This window comes from Nansenia antarctica (assembly GCF_963989245.1).
Source record: "Nansenia antarctica genome assembly, chromosome: 6".
Taxonomy (NCBI): domain Eukaryota; kingdom Metazoa; phylum Chordata; class Actinopteri; order Argentiniformes; family Microstomatidae; genus Nansenia; species Nansenia antarctica.
Genome location: NC_137676.1, coordinates 71,338,099 through 71,359,445, shown reverse-complemented (window position 1 = coordinate 71,359,445; position 21,347 = coordinate 71,338,099). Strand labels below are relative to the sequence as shown.

General features: G+C 48.1%; 1 protein-coding gene across 1 annotated transcript in view; it reads left to right on the top strand.

Annotated features, from left to right (window-relative positions):
• The window catches only part of LOC308160916 (structural maintenance of chromosomes protein 2-like), a gene marked incomplete at both ends in the record, with an annotated part of 36,612 nt that extends 18,132 nt beyond the window's left edge, over positions 1–18,480 (top strand). The window contains 16 exons of the mRNA XM_080534843.1: positions 2,779–2,896; positions 4,478–4,519; positions 4,586–4,694; positions 4,966–5,085; positions 5,625–5,829; positions 6,455–6,590; positions 7,287–7,411; positions 8,267–8,460; positions 9,701–9,844; positions 12,149–12,223; positions 13,218–13,337; positions 14,098–14,298; positions 15,050–15,166; positions 15,640–15,800; positions 16,123–16,270; positions 18,364–18,480. Coding sequence (XP_080390969.1) covers positions 2,779–2,896; positions 4,478–4,519; positions 4,586–4,694; positions 4,966–5,085; positions 5,625–5,829; positions 6,455–6,590; positions 7,287–7,411; positions 8,267–8,460; positions 9,701–9,844; positions 12,149–12,223; positions 13,218–13,337; positions 14,098–14,298; positions 15,050–15,166; positions 15,640–15,800; positions 16,123–16,270; positions 18,364–18,480 — 2,132 coding nt within the window. The remainder of the gene's footprint in view (positions 1–2,778; positions 2,897–4,477; positions 4,520–4,585; positions 4,695–4,965; positions 5,086–5,624; positions 5,830–6,454; positions 6,591–7,286; positions 7,412–8,266; positions 8,461–9,700; positions 9,845–12,148; positions 12,224–13,217; positions 13,338–14,097; positions 14,299–15,049; positions 15,167–15,639; positions 15,801–16,122; positions 16,271–18,363) is intronic.
• Between the last annotated feature and the right edge of the window lie 2,867 nt (positions 18,481–21,347).

Here is a 21,347-nt window from a genome sequence, read left to right as displayed (position 1 = left end):
GAAGGGGAACTTGGGTCCCTCCACCTGGGGAAACATCCTGTAGTGGATGATCGGGGCTGGAGTGACGGTCTGGGTGTCCGGCCTGCATGCATTTTGGTTCACTGGAGGACCTAGGGGTGTGCTACGCTCTTGGGGAATGGCTCCCCTCCCGGGCAGCGACGCTGGCTCCCTCTGGGCCGCGTAGCGGTCGGGTCCCTGGTCCTCTTCCTTCAAGGTGGTCAGCTGGGCCTGTAGTTGGACAGTCATGGCGGGGGTCATGGAGCCATCGGCGGGGGGTTCAGGAGATGGCACTCGAGAGGGCCGTGCGGATGATGCTCTGGAGCTACGGGCCGACGGAGCTCTGCTGATGCACACGTCGCGCATGGTCTGCATCACTTCCTCCATCTTCTCCGCGTGCAGTTGCTCTCTCGCCATCTGGAGGCGGTCGCGCTCCATCTGGAGGCGTTCACGTTCTAGCGCCTCCTGGCGCTGCCTCTCCGCCGCGCGTTCCGCCCCCTCCATCTGCCTCTCCGCCGCGCGTTCCGCCACCTCCATCCGGAGGCGCTCGCGCTCGAACTGGATGCGTTCCCTCTCTAACGCCTCCTGGCGCTGTCTCTCCGCCGCACGTTCCCTCTCTAACGCCTCCTGGCGCTGTCTCTCCGCCGCACGTTCCGCTCCTTCCATCTGGAGGCGTTCACGCTCGAACTGGAGGCGTTCCCGCTCTAACGCCATCTCGGCCTGTTGGCGCATACATTCTGACAGCGCGGCACTACTCCCTCTGGAGTGCATGCTATCCGCCCCAGAGGCAGAACTGCCCACGGAAACCCTGGACCGGGAGGAAGCCACTGAACGGCAGGAGCTAGGTCTCGAGCGCGCCGTACTGGGAGGCAGATCGTTAAGGCTGAGGCCCTCCCTCTTCCGCCCGCAGGCGCTGTCAGACCGGGCCTCTCCTTCCTGCTCTTCCGTTTCTACGGCAAAACCCTGCTGTTCTGCCATCTCATCCTCAGGCTGGTGCTCTTTGATGGCTGTCTCGGTGCTAGCCACCCGCGCGCCGGCGGACACCTCGGCCTCTCCGACCACTGTATCCCGTGGAGTGCGCTCCTCACTACCACTCAGTGAGCTTTCGAGCTCAAGCTCATACTCTTGTAACCTCGGAGGCAACCGCGGGACTCTCTGTGGTCGTGGCTCTGGCTCAGGGGGCGGAGAAGGGGGGGTAACTGTCTTGTCTGGTTGGCTGCGCTCAGCCATGCTATCACTACACAACCTATCCGGCTCGAAGGACCAATTGTAACCAGGGAGTAGCTAAAGGACTGTAGAATTTAGGAAGGGCTGGTTATCTAACTAACTCTGAGCTAAATCGGCAGTGTAGGAGGACAGAGGCAGGGGGCGCCAGCAACCCTTTAGACTAGCATTACTAGCATTAGCATTAGCATTAGCATTCGCATTAGCTAACAGACAACTGAACACACAGCAACTGTATCAAATATGAACAAACACATTTATTTATACAAAGGATATATACATCCCCATATATACTCCCTCCCCGCCGGCCACACACACACACTCAATCACTCCCTCACAGTACCTGGCCTGAAAAAGGCTTAGAGTCCCGGACTGAAAGGAGCGCGTTGAGGCCTGGTTGGAGCTCGCATGTGCTTCGAGGAAGGCAGCAGACAAAGGGGGGGGGAGTGACGTTGCAACTCGAAGGGAAAGGGGCTTCTTCGTAGTCAACGACGAGGTTGGTGAATGGCTCAGGTCCGGTGGTCCACGGTCAGCTCCGGTGGTGTCGGCGGTCGGTCGCAATCCACCCCGTGGAGGCGACGGCTCTGTCCAGCTTGGGTCTCGCTATGCGCCAACGTTAGCAGCCGGCGGCTAGCAAGGCTGGCTAACGGGGACACAGCTACACTGGGCTAGCGCTGCCAACTCAACAAACTCCGAACTCCCGCGGTGCTGCGGGTAGCCCGTGATTCACTACTAACAGTCAATGTTAAAGGCAGGTCTCTAAATGACTCGTGTTGTCTTCGGTCTCAGCACCGTGTGCGTTTACTGATCCACCATCTTTGTCTCACATTCGGTTCCTTCTGCTTCTCCTTCTCACTCTCGTCACTCTGGCACAGACCACTTCCGTCGCTATATATATCAACCGAACATACATCCGGTCACGTACGCCAATCATACATCCGGTCACGTACGCCACTCAAAACCACGCCCACTAATCTGGCGCTTGCACAATACTAAACAAATCTAAGACAGAACTTATACAATTACAATAACAATACATACACCTTCATGAAAACGTACATGAATAGTATGGAAAATAATAAAGGAAATAACAGGGGCAAAAATAGGGCTGATTCGGGGAAACTAACTGGCTCTAAATTGTGGGCCTTTATAACAGTAATAATAATTTTATGTAAAAAAAACGGCATTCTGGGATCTGTTGATGGGGGAGGACACTGTGAATGTTGTCTGGCTGTTCTGTGTATGAGGCTATCTGCTCATATTTACAATGGGTTATGGTTGGGGTCCTCCTGGGTTCTCAGGGGTGTCCTGGGTAGAGGGGGGGTTAGGGTTAGGGTCCTCCTGGGTTCTCAGGGGTCTCCTGGGTAGAGGGGGGGTTAGGGTTAGGGTCCTCCTGGGTTCTCAGGGGTCTCCTGGGTAGAGGGGGGGTTGGGGTGGGGAGAGAGACGGGTGGCCAATTGAGTGCCTGTGACTGTTGTCTGGGGGGGGGAGAAAAATTGTAAAATAAAAATAAATTGATCATCACTAACACCCCCCCCCTACCCCCCCCCCCCCCAGATGGGAAGGAGGAGTCCCTGCAGGACAGGAGGATGCAGCTGAACCGTGACATCCCGGGGCTCAGAGAGACCTACGAGAGACACATGGGCCGCTTCCCCAACCTGCGCTTTGACTACAAGTACGTGACAGTAGATTTGTGTGTGTGTGTGTGTGTGTGTGTGTGTGTGTGTGTGAGAGAGAGAGAGCGTATGTGAGAGAGTGTGTGTGTCTGTGTCTGTAGTGAAGTGAGTGCCCCTCTAAGGTGTAGATTGGAGTGTGTGTGTGTGTGTGTGTGTGAGAGAGAGAGAGAGAGAGTGTGTGTGTGTGTGTGAGAGTGAGGGGGTGACTGATTATTTTGATAATCGATTAATCTGCCGATTATTTTTCGATTAATCGGATACCAAAAAAAAACGGAAAAAAATGATTTCTTTTGCAAATTTTATTTTATGTTTTCTAAATCAGCCAGGCCTATACATATACATGTGCAAAATGAATAAGTATTAATACAAAATTATAAATAATATAAATAAAAAAGGCTTTGCTACATCAAATAGGTTTAACAACAGGCCATGGACTATATGGCGGTAGATTGTTTCAATAAAGTAGTTGAACTCTAGCTCAATACATGCATTGTTTTAGGTAATAACTTTGCTTAATGTAAAGGTCAGTAACCCAAAGTGCAATATAGGCTACAGACAAGACACTAATGTTTTTATATAACAGATATGCTCCAAAACAATGCAATGTTTCCTCTCACTCCATACAATAGGCTAGGCTACAGTCAGTGCCTCACTCTAACTCACGGGTAGCTTGGTAGGCTACCACTAGCTAGCCTTTAGCTTATCACCTCTGCTCTACCACTGACGTTAGCCAGCTAGCTAAATACACTTGTCATGCAATATTGAATTCATGAATGCGAGCAAACACTCACTGGCTATCGCATTACATTACAGTCATTTAGCTGACGCTTCGCCAGAACTCACACTAACGCATTTGCATGGAGAGCAGGAGACCATGGAAGGGCTGAGCCCAGCAGGACTTATATAATAAAACAATAGGAAGTTAGCTGTAACCCTCCTCTATAGAAACATAGTTAGTGCTCTGGTTCTCAGCACAGCTACGCAGACGACAGCTGGACGAGCAGCATAGTGACAGTCAGCTAGCGGCAGCAGCGAGCTAACCCTTCTAGCTAACTCACTAGCATGTCCTGACAGCAGACAGCAGACAGCTTCACTCTCAAGGCTTTTGAGTAGCATGATTTAAATGTAGCCGCCGCGCCGGTGTAGGTACCGGATTTTCCCACTTTTCCGGTTCCGGTCATAGGTTCTGCCCTTTCCGGCCATAGGTAGCGCTATGATTCGCTATGATTCGCGATGCCTACACCGGCCGCAAGACAGCGTGGCGTGCGTCAACAGGAAGTAGGTTTGTTATGGAAACAAAACCCGACAAAAATTCGTCGCCAACGAATTTCATTATCGATTTTTTTCGATTTCATCGATTCGTTGTTGCAGCCCTAGTGTGTGTGTGTGTATTAACCCCCTCCCTCCCTCCCTCTCCCAGGGATCCAGAGCGGGGGTGGGACCGGGGCAGGGTGAAAGGTCTGTGTGTGTGTTAACCCCCTCCCTCCCTCCCTCTCCCAGGGATCCAGAGCGGGGGTGGGACCGGGGCAGGGTGAAGGGTCTGTGTGTGTGTTAACCCCCTCCCTCCCTCCCTCTCCCAGGGACCCAGAGCGGGGGTGGGACCGGGGCAGGGTGAAGGGTCTGTGTGTGTGTTAACCCCCTCCCTCCCTCCCTCCCAGGGACCCAGAGCCGGGGTGGGACCGGGGCAGGGTGAAGGGTGTGCTGGCCAACCTGATCACCGTCAGTGACGTCAGCTACGCCACGGCGCTGGAGGTGGTGGCCGGGGGGCGGCTATACCACGTGGTGGTGGACACGGAGGTGTGTGTGTGTGTGTGTGTGGTGGGGTGGGCGGTGTGTGTGTGTGTGTGTGGGGGGGGGGGGGAGGGGGAGTGTGAGAGAGAGAGAGAGTGTGTGTGTGTGTGTTTGTGAGAGAGAGAGTGTGTGTGTGTGTGTGAGAGAGAGAGAGAGAGAGAGAGAATGTGTATGAGAGAGAGTGTGTGTGGCGTCCTCAATAGTAGACTGAATATCTGATTTTAATTCCCCCTCTTTACCCCCCCCCACACACACACACACACACCCCCCCCCCCAGGTGACGGGTGAGAAGCTTCTAGAGAAGGGGGAGGTGAACCACAGGTACACCATCATCCCCCTGAACAAGATCTCCGCCCGCAGCCTCAGCGACAGCGTGGTCAACTCTGCCAAGAGCCTGGTAAGGGCGCCCTGGTTACAAGGGTTCAAAGGTCAACAAAAATCTTCTAACCATTTTAAGGATGCTGCTTTTTTTAAAGTATATTGGAATTTTAATTTTAAGACACAATATTTTATGTATACTACATTTTATGTACACTACATTTAAAGTACACCACATTTTAAGTACACCACATTTTAAGCGCGCTACATAACTACACCACATTTTAACTGCACCACATTTTAAGTACACTTGAAAAAGAGATTTTAATCTCAAGGGACCTCCTGGTTAAATAAAGGTTAAATACTAAATAAAATAAAAATAAGGACACTACATTATAACTACACCACATTTTAACTACACCACATTTTTGTAGTGTACTTAAAAACAAAAATGCATTCCATTTGACATACTCTACATTTTAACACATTTAACACATTTTAAGTACACTTGATTTTAATCTCAAGGGACCTACTCGTTAGATCAAAATAAAATAAATAACTACACCACATTTTAAGTACCCTCCATCTTGCTAACCCCCCCCCCCCTCCCTCCCCCAGGTAGGGGAGGACAACGTGCACACGGCTCTGTCCCTGGTGGGCTACAAGGCGGAGCTGAGGAAGGCCATGGAGTTCGTGTTCGGCTCCACGCTGGTCTGCGACACGCTGGACAACGCCAAGCGGGTGGCCTTCGACCGCAGGGTGATGACCAGGACCGTCACACTGGGGGGGGACGTGTTCGACCCCCAGGGCACGCTCACCGGAGGTGAGGGGGGGGGGGTGGAGGCAGACACACACACACACACACACACACTAGATGCCACTGTGTGTCCTCCTTCTGAGGGGTTCAAGCTAAGAACTGTCTTTGTAGAATCTAACTGTGTGTGTGTGTCTCTGTCTCTCTCGCTCGCTCTTGCTCTCTCTCTCTGTCTCTCTCTCTCTCTCTGTCTCTCTCTCTCTGTCTCTCTCTCTGTCTCTCTCTGTCCCTCTCTCTGTCTCTGTCTCTCTGTCTCTCTCTCTCTCTCTCTCCCCCTGTCTCTCTTTCTCTCCCCCTCTGTCTCTCTCTCTCTCTCCCCCTGTCTCTCTCTCCCTCTGTCTCTCTCTCTCTGTCTCTCGCTCTCTCTCTCTCTCCCCCTGTCTCTCTCTCTCTCCCCCTCTGTCTCTCTCTCTCTCTGTCTCTCTCTCTCTGTCTCTGTCTCTGTCTCTCTCTCTCTGTGTCTCTCTCTCTGTCTCTCGCTCTCTCTCACTCTCTCCCCCTGTCTCTCTCTCTCTCCCCCTCTGTCTCTCGCTCTCTCTCTCTCTCTCTCCCCCTGTCTCTCTCTCTCTCTCTCTCGCTCTCTCTCTCTCCCCCCTCCTCTCTTCCCCCCCCCCCCCTCTCTCTCTCTCTGTAGGGGCCAGGGCCCAGTCTGCCTCAGTGTTGTCCAGACTGCCGGAGCTGAGGGAGGTGCAGGAGCGCTTGTCAGCCGCGGAGGAGGAGCTGAGGAGTCTGGACACAGAGCTGGCCGGCCTCAAAGGCACCGCAGAGAAGTCAGTACTCCTGTCTGTGTGTCTCTCTCTCTGACTGTCTCTCTCTCTGTTTCTGTCTGTCTCTCTCTCTCTCTCTCTCTGTGTCTGTCTGTCTCTCTCTCTCTCTGTTTCTGTCTGTCTCTCTCTCTCTCTGTCTCTGTCTGTCTCTCTCTCTCTCTGTTTCTGTCTGTCTCTCTCTCTGTCTCTGTCTCTCTCTCTGTCTCTGTCTCTGTCTGTCTCTCTCTCTGTCTCTGTCTGTCTCTCTGTTTCTATGTCTGTCTGTCTCTGTCTGTCTCTCTGTCTCTGTCTGTCTCTCTGACTCTCTCTGACTCTGTCTCTCTCTGTCTCTCTCTCTCTGTCTCTCTCTCTGTGACTGTGGTCTCCTGATTTTTCTTACAGCAACATCATACTAGCCTGTGTGCCATGTTATCAGTGACATTTCTGTCAAGTCAAGTTTTAAGCTTCATTCTAAGAGTCTCTCCCTCACCATCTATTTCGACCCATTTCCCCTCTCTCTCTCTCTCTCTCTCTCTCTCTCTCTCTCTCTCTCTCTCTCTCTCTCTCTCTCTCTCTCTCTCTCTCTCTCTCTCTCTCTCTCTCTCTCTGTCTCTGTCTGTCTCTCTGTCTCTTTCTCTCTCTGTGTCTCTTTCTTTCTCTGTCTCTCTGTCTTATAATTTAATTTAATTAATTTACTCCCTCCCCCCCTCCCTCCCCTAGGTACCGTCAGCTGAAGCAGCAGTTGGAGCTGAGGTCAGAGGAGCAGGTCAACCTGCAGGCCAAGCTGCAGCAGAGCTCCTTCCACAAGCAGCAGGAGGAGCTGGAGACGCTGACCAGGACCATCCGTGGGTCCCACACACACACACACACACACACACACACACACACATATACACACACACACACACATATACATAATCACATACACACACACAGTCTCACAGACACATAGTCATACACACACACTTACATAGTCACTCACAATCACGCACACAGTCACTGTCAGTCCAGAGCTTGAATCAGCAAATATGTCTTTTTGTCTTTTTAATATTGCCTTTAAATGACTACCGGTAAATAATTAAATGATGATTATATAATGATTAAAGCACTTTGAGCGGCAACGTTTGCAGGAAAAGTACTATACAAATAAAGGTTATTATTATTATTATGAAGCTTTTTCAGGTACCTTCAGCCTTTGAACTGATCTTTTACCGAGAGCTGAAGTTACTTGTCCAAATACAACGTTTTTGAAAAAGCAATATATGTCAGATGTGCAAACAACAAATTTGACTACTATTGATTTGTATTTCATAATGATGTATCCTTTGTGTTTTCATGGATTCATTAAACAATATTTTATAATTATTTTAAATTATTATGAAGGGGTAATCAGTGATTTCTTTTAGGTTAAATTTAATTTAATTGGCAACAATAGGCATTAATATTTACGAATATTTACCAAAGATGCTTTGGGTAAGGGTTAGGGTTAGTGTGTGTAACACTCTGTGTGTGTGTGTGTGTGTGTCTGTGTGTGTGTGTGTGTGTGTGTGTGTAACTCTGTGTGTGTAACTCTGTGTGTGTGTGTGTGTGTGTGTGTGTGTGTGTGTGTGTCTGTGTTTGTGTGTGTGTGTGTGTCTGTGTTTGTGTGTGTGTGTGTGTGTGTGTGTGTAACTCTGTGTGTGTGTGTGTGTGTGTCCCAGAGGAGAGCGAGGAGACCCTGAGGAGCACCAAGGAGGTGCAGAGGAAGGCGGAGGAGAAGTTCTCTGTGCTGGAGAAGAAGATGCAGAACGCAGAGCAGGAGAGGGAGAAGGAGCTGAAGGAGGCGCAGCAGCAGCTGACCCGGGCCACGGCCAAGGCCGACGCCTTCAACAAGAAGCTCAAGGAGAGGCAGCAGGTGTGTGTGGGTGTGTGTGTGTGTGTGTGTGTGAGAGAGAGAGTGTGTGAGGTTGTTTGAGGGTGTGAGAGAGAGTGACCCTCTTTATGGTGTGTGAGAGAGAGAGATAGCGAGTGACTTTATGGTGTGTGTGTGTGTGTGTGTGTGTGTGTGTGTGTGTGTGTGTTAGGGGTGGGCAAACGATCAAAATGTTTTGTTCGATAATCGTAACGAATTAACGATCAATTATCGATTAATCAATAAGGTTTTTTTTCATAAAAAAATAAAATAAAATAAAAACTAGGGCAGAAATAACAAACATGTTTTCCTTGGGGGAAAAAATGTTTTTGTGTTGCTATTGCAGAATTGCACAATGCACACATTCATTCATTCACATTAACTAGACATTACAGTCAGATAACAATCCTCTTAAACAAGGCAGTGAGTAGCCTAAATTGTTTAACTTAAAAACACATTTTTTATTATAAATAAAAATATAGAAAATAAGTAACTCACCATAGGAGCAGTAAAAAAACAGTTACTCACAAATAGGAGGATGACTGAAAACGTTAGTGTCCTTAAGAGCGTCTATTTTCTCTTCTCGTTGTGCATCACACTTCCCGCGTATAAGATGAGGCATGATGGAGGGCTGAGAAGTACAAGGTAGCGATAGCGAAGGAGCAGTCAGGGTCGGGTGTGCGGCTTGCAGGTGGTATTTCATCGGGGTCGTCGCCGTATTATATTTATAGGTCACTGCGCAGTGTTTGCAATGAACGAGGTCGCCTTTCAGATCAAAATGCTCCCACACCAAGCTTCGTTTCGCTCGCTTGGCCATTTTCCAAGCAGTGTGTGTTTTACTGCACAGCTGATTAATCAATTGAACATGCAAGGTGCCTTTCAGGAAGTAGTGGAGATCGTGCACCTATTACTGGAGGTCAGGTTACACTAACGTACGGGAACTTCCGTCATGCCGTACTGCGTTGTGAAATTCAATGCGAAGGCAAATGCAAAGTTCATTTCTCACACATAACGTGGACAAACTAATTTCCATTATTATTATTATTATAAAATAAAAAATAAAAAAATATTAACGATTATCGAGCAAAATATTTTGTGATCGACCAAGACCTTATCGATCAATTAATCGATCATCGATCATCGATGCCCACCCCTAGTGTGTGTGTGTGGTCCTAGGAGTAGTGTGTTTGACAGTGAGTGTGTATGAGATAGTGAGTGACCCCTTTATGGTGTGTGTGTCTAGGAGGTGGAGTCTGTGGGGTTGGAGGTGGAGGAGCTGCGGAGGGAGCAGGCGGGGTACCAGCAGCAGCTGCAGGCCGTGGACGAGGCCATGAAGGCCCTGCAGGAGCAGATAGACGCCATGGCCGTCAGTGTGGCGGAGAACAAGGTAGGACTCAGACCTGGGTCTCCCCTCCTAGCTCACTGAGCTAAAGCCACACACGATCAGGTAGACACTGTGTCATGTGTGTGTCTCTCTCTCTCTCTCTCTCTGTGTCTCTCTGTGTGTCTCTCTCTCTGGTGACAGTTTTGAGGTGTGTGTGTGTGTCGTATGTACGTCTCCATGGTACAGTACTGAGCTGTGTGTGTGTGTGTGTGTGTGTGTGTGTACGTCTCCATGGTACAGTACTGAGCTGTGTGTGTGTGTGTGTGTGTGTGTGTATGTGTGTGTGTGTGTGTACGTCTCCATGGTGACAGTACTGAGCTGTGTGTGTGTGTGTGTGTGTGTGTGTGTGTACGTCTCCATGGTACAGTACTGAGCTGTGTGTGTGTGTGTGTGTGTGTGTGTGTGTGTGTGTGTGTGTGTGTGTGTACGTCTCCATGGTGACAGTACTGAGCAGTGTGCTGTAGCCTGTGACTCCACACAGAGTGATGAGAGGGTTCCTGCCGACAGGGCCTGTAGAGGTGTCGGGTCTCCTGTGCGATGGTTCCCTACATACTAATACATAGTAATACAGTGTTTCCTCCAGGAAATTTTACAATGGTGGCGGATGGCCGTGCCCGCTGTCGCAGCGCGCGCGATTTTTTTCGCGTGCACGCGAAACGCGCACGCGCTCAAAACAAGTTTTTTTTTTTTTTTTTTTTTTTTTTCCTTCTAATCACAGCCAAAACTAGAGGATGGCCCAAAAAAAAAAAATATGAATATACAGAATATAAACTTGTGACTGACAGTCACATACACACACACAAAGATCATCAGCTATAATATAATACGAAGTAGGCCTACATGAGCACAAAAGCGGCTAACGTTACTGATTAACTGTTTACTGTAGTGCAGAGAGATGGTAGTCGTAGGCGGCGTATCAAATGACAAAGCTAAACGTTTAATGAAGGACATGAACGATTGTCAACAACACACTCAAGCAGTAAATAGAACAGTCTAAACAACTTGGGTACTACGGACGGAACAATAGTCTCAACCTATAGTTCCGTGCGTGAATTATGTCAACCCACCACATTACAGAAGTAAAATCACAGTCAGATGGAGCATTCGGTAAACAGCTGAGTATCAGCTGAGTTAAAGAAAACAAACTCTTACCTTTGATGAGACCCACATGAGCCCTGTTTTCCCGTACTTCTCCCGTGTGTCTCTTATTGTCCAAATGTTCCCTGAATTTTAGCTGCATGTTTTTCCAGCATGTAATTCCGTTGTCAATAAAAAAATCGTCTCCCCTTCTTTTCCCCTTGACAATACTGTGTCGTTGCTAAAGTGACGGCACATAAGAATCGTTTTTTGACTTGCTAATGTCTGCTAACGTAGCACTTGAAACTGGCGCCGTTCTCTGGACTGCAGCTGCTCCCGCGTTAGCATTAGCATCCATCTTTTCTTCTCCCTTCTCACCGTCACGAGCTCAAATGACACTTGTCGGCCGATCTAACTCTTAACACTCACTTACAGGACTTCTGACACCATGTCGTGTTATTCTATTAAACATACACGTGAGTCCTTCTGTATTTCAATGTAAGTGTCTTTATTTTAACTCGCTCTGTAAGCTCTACAATACCGGTCTCTTGTTGTCTCGTCGTAACCTGCCCACCTGACCTGGGGGGTATTCCATCAACGTCGCTAAAGGAAAATCCTGGCTTATTTTTGAACTCTCGCGAGACCTATCAGAATATGCCTGGATATTTTTAAGAACTCTCGCGAGATTTATCAGACTAAACCTGGATTTTCCCTTTAGCGATGTTGATGGAATACCCCCCTGATGTCACTACGGTGGCCTGTACACAATAACAATAATACCACAGTTCACATTTAGACCAATCAGGAGCCCTTGTGTCACGTCGTCAACTGAATGTCATTAATCTGATTTTGGATCAGCGGTTAGAGAGAGATGGCCGTGGATTTAGGTGCACTTTTAGTCAACATCCATTATAGCGCTGATCTAGGATCAGATATATTTTAATCAGCTAAAATGTTCAGATTTTTTTTTTGGGGAGAACTTTTTTTTTTTTTTTTTTTTTGTGGACTGAATCAATTCGTGGCGGAGGAAATTCATTCGTGGCGGCCCGCCACCAATAAATGCATGTAGAGGAAACACTGTAATACATAGTCTAATAGTCTAATACCAATATATACAGTACCAGTCAAAGGTTTGGACACACTTTCCCATTCAGGTGAAACTTTTCCCATTCAGGTGAAACTGTATCATCTCAATAACCTCATTCTCTCCACCCCCCAACCCCCTTCTAGGAAGCCGTGCGTAAGGCGCGAGAGGAGTTCACCAAACAGGATGAGGTTATCTCGGCTCTGGACAATGAGATTAAGGTGATTATTTAGTAGTACAGTACAGGCCAAAAGTTTGGACACACCTTCTCATTCAATGCGTTTCCTTTATTTTCATGACTATTTACATTGTAGATTCTCACTGAAGGCATCAAAACTATGAATGAACACATAGGAATTATGTATTTAACAATAAAGTGTGAAATAACTCTAAATATGTCTTATATTTTAGATTCCTCAAAGTAGCCACCCTTTGCTTTTTTGTTGTTAATAAAATATATTATAATAATATTAAATATAATATGTGTTAATAATAATATGTTATTATATATATATATAATATTATTATTATATATTTTATTAACAACAACAAAAATATATTTTATTAACAACAAAAAAGCAAAGAGTGGCTACATTGAGGAATCTAAAATATAAGACATATTTAGAGTTATTTCACACTTTTTTGTTAAGTACATCATTCCACATGTGTTCATTCATAGTGTTGATGCCTTCAGTGAGAATCTACAATGTAAATAGTCATGAAAATAAAGGAAACACATGAGAAGGTTTGTCCAAACTTTTGGCCTTTACTGTATATGTTAATAAACAGGGAGATTAAGGTGCAAAATATTCCCATCAACCGTACTGCTAATTTGGGAGGACAATTCTACAATAATTGTATTAATGCCGTGCTTTTCTCCAAGGTATCATGAAGCTATACTAAGTTTGTTAGTCGGTGAATGACTAGTCACTTTTGATAACCCAATATCATAGACGTTATTGATGTATCCTTTGCCTTTGGTGCAAAACTTACTGACAATCACTTTTCATATACACATTATATTGTTGTCTTCTGTTCCAATTTAAAATATATATAAAGGAAAACAAAAGTAAGAACCTACAAAGTAAAAAAATCAAGCACAGATACATACAAACAAACCTAAACATGTGATGGTGATAGTGTGTACTGTATGTATTGTGATGTTCACTGTCGTCCGTGTCGATAAAGTTTGTTGAATGTGTTTGAATGTGACAGGGTAAGAGCACGGAGGCCAATCGGATGAGGGGGGAGTCCAACGAGGCCCAGCTGAAGATCAAGGAGCTGGAGCACAACATCGACAAGCACCTCCAGGAGAGCCACGACGCCGACGCCAAGGTACACACACACACACACACACACACACACACACACACACACATGTGTACACAGACACACACACACACACACCGCTCGCACAGGTACACTCTCACATGTGTATACACACACTCACACACACACACGTGTACACACATACACACACACACACACACACATCACTCGCACGTGCACACTCACACACACATGCACTCAGAGACACACATGCACACACACGCAAATGTTCTTGTCTCCGCTGCAAACTTAACAACTTAACAACTTAACACGATATAACACACACGCACGCACACACACACACACACACACACGTCCTCTTAGGTATCTTGTATGTACAGTATGTTGGAGGAGCAAGTCTGGGTCCCATTGGAGTATCACCTTGACCCCCCCCCTCTCTCTCTCTCTCCCCCCTCTCCCTTACTCTCTCTCTCCCCCTACCTCCCTCTCCTCTCTTTCTCTCCCCTCCCTCCCTCCCCCCTCTCCCTCTCTCTCTCTCTCCCCCCTCTCCCTTCCTCTCTCTCCCTCCTCTCTCCCCCCTCTCTCTCTCTCTCTCTCTCCCCCCCTCTCCCTCTCTCTCTCCCCCCTCTCCCTCCTCTCTCTCCCTCCTCTCTCCCCCTCCCCCCTCCCTCTCTCTCTCCCTCCCTCTCCCTCCTCTCTCTCCCTCCCCCTCCCTCCCTCCCCCCTCTCTCTCTCTCTCCCCCCTCTCCCTTCCTCTCCCTCCTCTCTCCCTCTCCCTCCCTCCCTCTCCCTCCCCCCTCCCCAGGTGTCTCACATGCTGGAGGAGCACGACTGGATCTCCCTGGAGCGCAGGCTGTTCGGCAAGCCCAACACGGCCTACGACTTCCAGGCCAACAGCCCCCGCGAGGCGGGCCAGAGGCTGAAGAAGCTGGAGGCCACCAAGACGCGCCTGGAGCACAGCGTCAACAAGAGGGCCATGGACATGCTTAACGAAGCTGAGGAGAGGGTGAGGAGGAGGGAGGGGGAGGAGAGGGGGAGGTTAGCTGGAGCACAGCGTCAACGAGAGGGCCATGAACATGCTTAACCAAGCTGAGGAGAGGGTGAGGAGGAGGGAGGGGGAGGAGGAGGGGGAGGAGAGGGAGGAGGTTTGCTGGAGCACAGCATCAACAAGAGGGCCATGAACATGCTCAACCAGGCCGAGGAGAGGGTGAGGAGGAGGAGGAGGAGGGGGAGAGGGGTGAGGAGAGGGAGGAGGGGGAGGGGTGAGGAGGAGGAGAGGGAGGAGGGGTGAGGAGGGGGAGGGGAGGAGGAGGGGGAGGGGAGGAGGAGGAGGGTGAGGAGAGGGGGAGGGGGAGGGGGAAGGGGGAGGAGAAGGAGGGGGGGAGGAGGTGAGGAGAGGGAGGAGGTTTGCTGGAGCACAGCGTCAAAAAGAGGGCCATGAACATGCTCAACCAGGCCGAGGAGAGGGTGAGGAGGAGGAGCGGGAGGGATGAGGGATGAGGGATGAGGAGGTGGGTGAGGAGGTGAAGGAGGAGGGGGAAGGAGAGGGAGGGGGAGGGGGGGGAGGGGAGGAAGGAGGGTCAGCTAGGCAGAGGAGTGGGTGAGGAGGAGGGGAGGGGTGGGGGAAGGAGAGGGAGGAGGGTGGGAGGAAGAAAATGGAAGAGAGAGAGAGAGAGTAGTCTTTGACTCTTCCTTTTGTTAGATACAATTTGTGAATACTCTCCCTCCCTCTCTCCCCCCCTCCCTCCCTCCACCAGTACAATGACCTGAAGAAGAAGAAGAGGATTGTGGAGAACGACAAGGCCAAGATCCTGCAGACCATCGAGGAGCTGGACCAGAAGAAGAACGAAGCTCTGAACATCGCCTGGCAGAAGGTCTGCTTTCTTTCTCTCTCACTCTCTCTCTCTCTCTCTCTCTCTCTCTCTCTCTCTCTCTCTCTCTCTCTCTCTCTCTCTCTCCCTCTCTCTCCTCTCTCTCTCATCTCTTTCTGCCTCTCTCTCTGTGTCTCTCTCCCCTCTCTCTGTCTGTCTGTCTCTCTCTCTCTCTCTCTATCACCTGGCAGAAAGTCTGCTTGCTTTTTCTCTTTTTAAAGGATAGATCAGATTTGAATATCGATAGATAGAATTCCAAGTTGCTCTTTCCAATACATATGGAGGGCACTGACTATAAATCTGAATAATTAAGCAACAACCCTCTCTCTCTCCCTCCTCTCTCTGTCTCTCTCTCTCTGTCTCTCTCTATCTCTCCCCCCCCTCCCCTCTCTCAATCTCCCCTTCCCCCTCCCCCTCCCCATACCTGTCTCCCCCTCCTCCCTCTCTCTCTCCCCTCCCCTCCCCTCCCCTCCCAGGTGAATAAGGACTTTGGCTCCATCTTCTCCACCCTGCTCCCCGGGGCGGACGCCCGCCTGGCGCCCCTAGAGGGCCGCGGGGTCCTAGAGGGGCTGGAGTTCAAGGTCGCCCTGGGCAACATCTGGAAGGAGAACCTCACCGAGCTCAGCGGAGGGCAAAGGTCAGGGTTCACGGGTTCTATTGGTTGGAGCACACGCAGACACACGCACACATCACACATCACACACACACACACACACACACACACACACACACACACACACATCACACACCTCCTGTCTCACCCACACTGTAGAAGCAGGCATTATGAAAGACTGGTTTGATGATCCATAATCCTTTAATATTATAATGCATTTTGGGCGGTCAATGCGAAAAGACAACTTTAATTATGATTTGGTGTGTGTGTGTGTGTGTGTGTGTGTGTGTGTGTGTGTGTGTGTGTGTGTGTGTGCGTGCGCGTGCGTGTGTGTGTGTGTGTGTAGGTCTCTGGCAGCTCTGTCTCTGATCCTGGCCATGCTGCTGTTCAAACCGGCTCCCATCTACATCCTGGATGAGGTGGATGCGGCGCTGGACCTCTCTCACACACAGAACATCGGACAGATGCTGCGCACACACTTCACACACTCGCAGGTAAACACACACACACACACGCTCTCCTCCACAGCAGATTCTTACCCATCAACCACTGCTTCATGGGATACGTTTAGTTCCAGCTAGGCTAAACATTTCATACTGCTATTCAGGGCTTAAAGTTCTCCGGCACGGTGCCGGATTTCCGGCGCGGGGGAATTTTGAGCAAAAAAATAATTAAAAAATCATATGCTATTTGTTTACATCGTAATTTAAAGACTCATCTTCAGCAAAGAGACAGTTCCGCCTACCAATGGTATCACATTGCTCAAGCCAACCAACGACTTCTAGCCAATCGGAGGCAGAGTAGTGGGGCGGGCCGTAAGAAGTTTGAATGAGTGTAATGTGGAAAAGAAAAGATGGAAGAACCTGTGTTCACGCGAGCTGCAAGAACGTAGCAAGCAGTGTTTCCAGATTGGGCTACTTTTGGTCACACTGGACGGGTGGATTCGGCAGCTTTTAGACCGGTTGGGCTGGACATTGTCAATTCCGTCTGGCAACCGTGGTAGCAAAATATGTGCATACATTAGGGGTAGTGGTGGTCTAGTGGATAGTGAGTTGGACTTGGGATCGGAAGGTTGTGAGTTCAAATCCCGCCTGAAGCCACACCACTACTAGTGTGCCCTTGGGTAAGGCACTTAGCCCTCAGTTACTCCAGGGGGAATGTCCCTGTAATTCGTAATTGTAAGTTGCTTTGGATAAAAGCGTCTGCTAAATGGCAAAATTAAAATTAAAATTACATTACAACATCGTATCTGGTAGCCTACTGGACTGGGTTGCACCAATTTGGCGTAAGTCATTATTAAATGCAGGCATTTAGTAGTTACTAAACCCCTAGTTGTTACTAGCTAGTTTCAAACTAGTTGTTTACTCATTTCGGTTGCACCACGCCAATCTGTATTGTTATAGTGATAGTGGCTTAATAAGTGATGCAATCAGTTTGGCCTTAAGTGATTTAATCAGTTTGTTCTTTTAAAGACATCTAAATATATTATTTTATTTTGTATTGAGTATAAAACAGTATTAATTAGTGCTGTCCCAAACGACTATTTTTCTAACGATTAATCTGGCGATTATTTTATCGATTAGTCTAACGACTAATTTATCGATAAGTCTAACGATAATTTTTGTACTGTTCAAAAAAAAACGAAAAGAAAAAAAAAAACGTATTTGTCTCCACCTCACTGCTATGTTTAGCCAACTTGAATGCCAACATGGCCATTTAGAAGTCTGTCCATCACCACAACACATAGCTAGCTAGTAGCTACATAGCTAGCTAACGTTACTCTCGCTGCTATGTTATGATTAGCTAAATTGATGCTAACGTAGCATGCGAGCTACGAGCTAGATAACGTACAGTAGGTGCTCGCACCACAATAACAATAGGCTACCGTAGCTAGCCAGCTACATAGCTAACGTTACTAACACCAGAAGACAAGACATACGAACTGTGGTGAGCTACATTGCTTGTGTAACATTAGCTAGTAGCTATCCATTTTTCACTCATACACTTAATTGTCTCGCCTGGTAAAATAAAGCTGTTTATTTACGACTAACCGACGCATATTACGCAAACCGACGTATTGACGTAGTCGATTACGTCGATTACGTCGACTAATCGTAACAGCCCTAGTATTAATGCATTTTAACATTGAGACATACGTATATTTTGTATTGACTATAAAATAGTATTAATGCATTTAAACATTGAGACAAGACGCTGTCTTCTGTACCCGCTCTCCCAATATCTCAAACTGTGACCCCCCTCCCCAAGAAAAAGTTTCAGGCACAGGATTTTTTCCCACTTTAAGCCCTGGCTATCACAACATGATCATTCGTAAAACCTTGCATCTCCTCCCCTCTCCTTGCCTTCTTCCTCCCCTCCTTCCCTCCTCCCCTCTCCTTGCCTTCTCCCTCCCCTCCCCTCTCCTCCTTCCCTCCTCCCCTCTCCTTGCCTTCTCCCTCCCCTCTCCTCCTTCCCCCCTCCCCTCCCCTCTCCCTCCACCTCTCCCCTCTCCTCCTCCCCCCCTCCCCTCTCCTATCCTTCCCCTCCCCTCTCCTCCTCCTTCCTCCTCCCCTCCCCCTCTCCGTAGTTCGTGGTGGTCTCCCTGAAGGACGGAATGTTCACCAACGCCAACGTCCTGTTCAAAACCAAGTTTGTGGACGGCGTGTCGGCCGTCTCCAGGACGACCAGATCCACTAGAGCATAGCTCTATGCAAATACAAGTGTCCCCTCTCCTCACCTACTCCTCCAGCCTGCCTGCCGACTACTCCTCCTGCCTAACCCCCAGCCTGCCTGCCGACTAATCCTCCTGCCTAACCCCCCGTCTGCCTGCCGCCATCCTCTCCTGCCTAACCCCCCCCTGCCTGCCTGCTGACTATTCCCCCTCTCTGCTCTGGACTGGTTAGTACACGTACATATTTCAACACTTCACTCATCTACATATCTACACCACACTAGTTTTGCACGCTAGACACTCACACTCAGACACATAGAGTACAGTCCCACTCACACCTCATTTACATTTCCTAGTTCTCTGGCATCCACACATTCCCCCCACTTAGGCCCCGTTAGAGTAGGTGTATTATTTTGTCCATCTTTAATAAAACCTTTTATTGTTATTTTGCCTCTTGTGTCCGTCTGTTCTGGGGTTCAGCCACACTTGACTCTTTTCCTAGTGGTAACATAACAGACAGCCACATATCCTAGGACTGAAACGATGGAAAGTTGACGGTGAAAAGAAATGAATCTATTGAGTAAAGACTTTTGTTTTGTAATCCTCTATTATTTGTAACTCTGTTGAACGTGTAAGTCAAGTTAGCCTACTGAAGAATGTTTGTGTTAGTCGGTTTGGACTCACTACTAACTAACTAACTAGCCTGTCAACGTTAGCAGCGTCATGTTAGCTCAGCTGTAACCTAGCAACGTTAGCAGCGTCATGTTAGCTCAGCTGTAACCTAGCAACGTTAGCAGCGTCATGTTAGCTCAGCTGTAACCTAGCAACGTTAGCAGCGTCATGTTAGCTCAACTGTAACCTAGCTAGCTCTGTCTGTGTTAGCAGCTAGTAATAATAATAATAACCTTTATGTATAGCACTTTAACTGCAAAAGTAAAACAAAAAGTAAAGTAGTATAACTTATATAACTTATACTATAAGTGTCATGCTTGTTATTGATGAGCTGTCTACAGATATTGTGGTTCAGTATATTGTTTATGAGCTATGTTGTGCAAACTGTGACAACTATACTTGTGTATTATTTAGCAATATCACACAAGAGGGAGCGCTGTTATACTGCATCTTCGGTTACCTACGACCGGTATTCAGTATAACAGCACTCCCTCTCGTGTGATATTGCTTAATTATAATCGGCTCCCCCTTTGTTTTCACATAGGAATGCAGTTTGGTTGGCTAAGAAAAGGAGATATCCAGCACTTTTTTGGTGCTAAAAAAGAGTAGTTGAAACTTGTAAATGCAGCCTGTATTTTCTATGGTTGTCATGCAGGATAGTAAGGGTGATGGTGAGTTTTACATGTGTGCTGTTGTATTAAGGAAGCAGAGGGAAGTCAGAATGACAGCAGGCAGGAGGAGGTCAGACAGCAGGAGGAGGTCAGGAGGTCAGACAGCAGGAGGAGGAGGTCAGACAGCAGGAGGAGGTCAGACAGCAGGAGGAGGAGGTCAGACAGCAGGAGGAGGAGGTCAGACAGCAGGAGGAGGAGGTCAGGAGGACAGTGAACAGTACCTGGGAGCAAAGAGGTGAGTTCGAGGTGAGTAGACAGGAGACTGCACTTAAAGATGTATGCCATCATACCAAATCGTACTTTCAGAAACTGACGGGATACACCACAATCATACCCTATTGCTCAAGTAATTATGCTAGGACTTTTAATAAAGTGTTGGCCACTTGTTGGCCTTGCTGAAGCAAGCCCACTAATAAGATATATGACAGATGAAAGACAGTTACAGAAACTCAAACAATCTCACACCAACGCCAAGACCAAAAAAAAAGGGATGGAAACGCTGTCAAAGCTCACAAGGTGGGTTTATTTCATTAAAGGGGGAGAAATTCACACAGAATACATGCCTCCCCTTCTACCTCTCAGACGTCATCGTTGAGTTTTTAGTTTTTTTCATTTCATGGTTTCTGAAAATAGAACTTTACACACCTTTATTTTTTTTCAAGCATGCAAACACAGGGGAGGAGAAACACCAGGTAAAACACAGAGAGAGAGAGAGAGAGAGAGAGAGAGAGAGAGAGAGAGAGAGAGAGAGAGAGAGAGAGAGAGAGAGAGAGAGAAAATAAGGTATCCCTTGAAATCAGTGGGTGATCAACTCTGGACATGGAGAGATAACAGGGTGTGTGGAGATACAGGGTTTTGTTCCAGCCCGGTCTTTGCAAGACTTATAAAATAAAATAAGCCTGGATTTTCCTTTAGTGACGTTGATGGAATACCCCCCAGAGTTGACCGCCCTCGCTTTTAGCCTTCAGGAAAACAGTTGCAGCAGTTGTTGTTGTTGTCGTCGGTTACGGAAGAGGAAACCCCAGTCCAGGGGGGTGTTCCATCACCGTCGCTAAAGGAAAATCTCGGCTTATCCTGATAAGTCATCGAAATAAGCCTGGATTGTCCTTGTCCACGCTGATGGAATACCCCCCAGGAGTCAGCTATACAGTGTTTACACTTCCCAAAACAGCCGTTTATAATATGGCATTTTATTATTAGAATTATAATTGTTTTTATCATATCACTGTCCATTTAAATGAGCCAGACTCCACCCATTGACACAATACAATATTCACCATCCTCCTCCTCGTCATCATCTTTATCATCATCATCATCGCTCTTCCTGGCCAGGTGAAAGCCGGATGATGATGTCAGAGATTTGAGACTCGTGGTGAGAGACTTTTCTTCTTAGAAACTTCCAGAACGTTCTTGTCGCTCTGGACCCGTCCCTTGGGGGGGTCAGTCAGTCCTCTTACACAAGGCAGTCCGTTCAGGTGAGCTATTCCACACCAACGCACGCACGGCAGAGCGTGCACGCGCGTACATGTGTGGTTATGGTTGGCTCTGTGTGTGTGT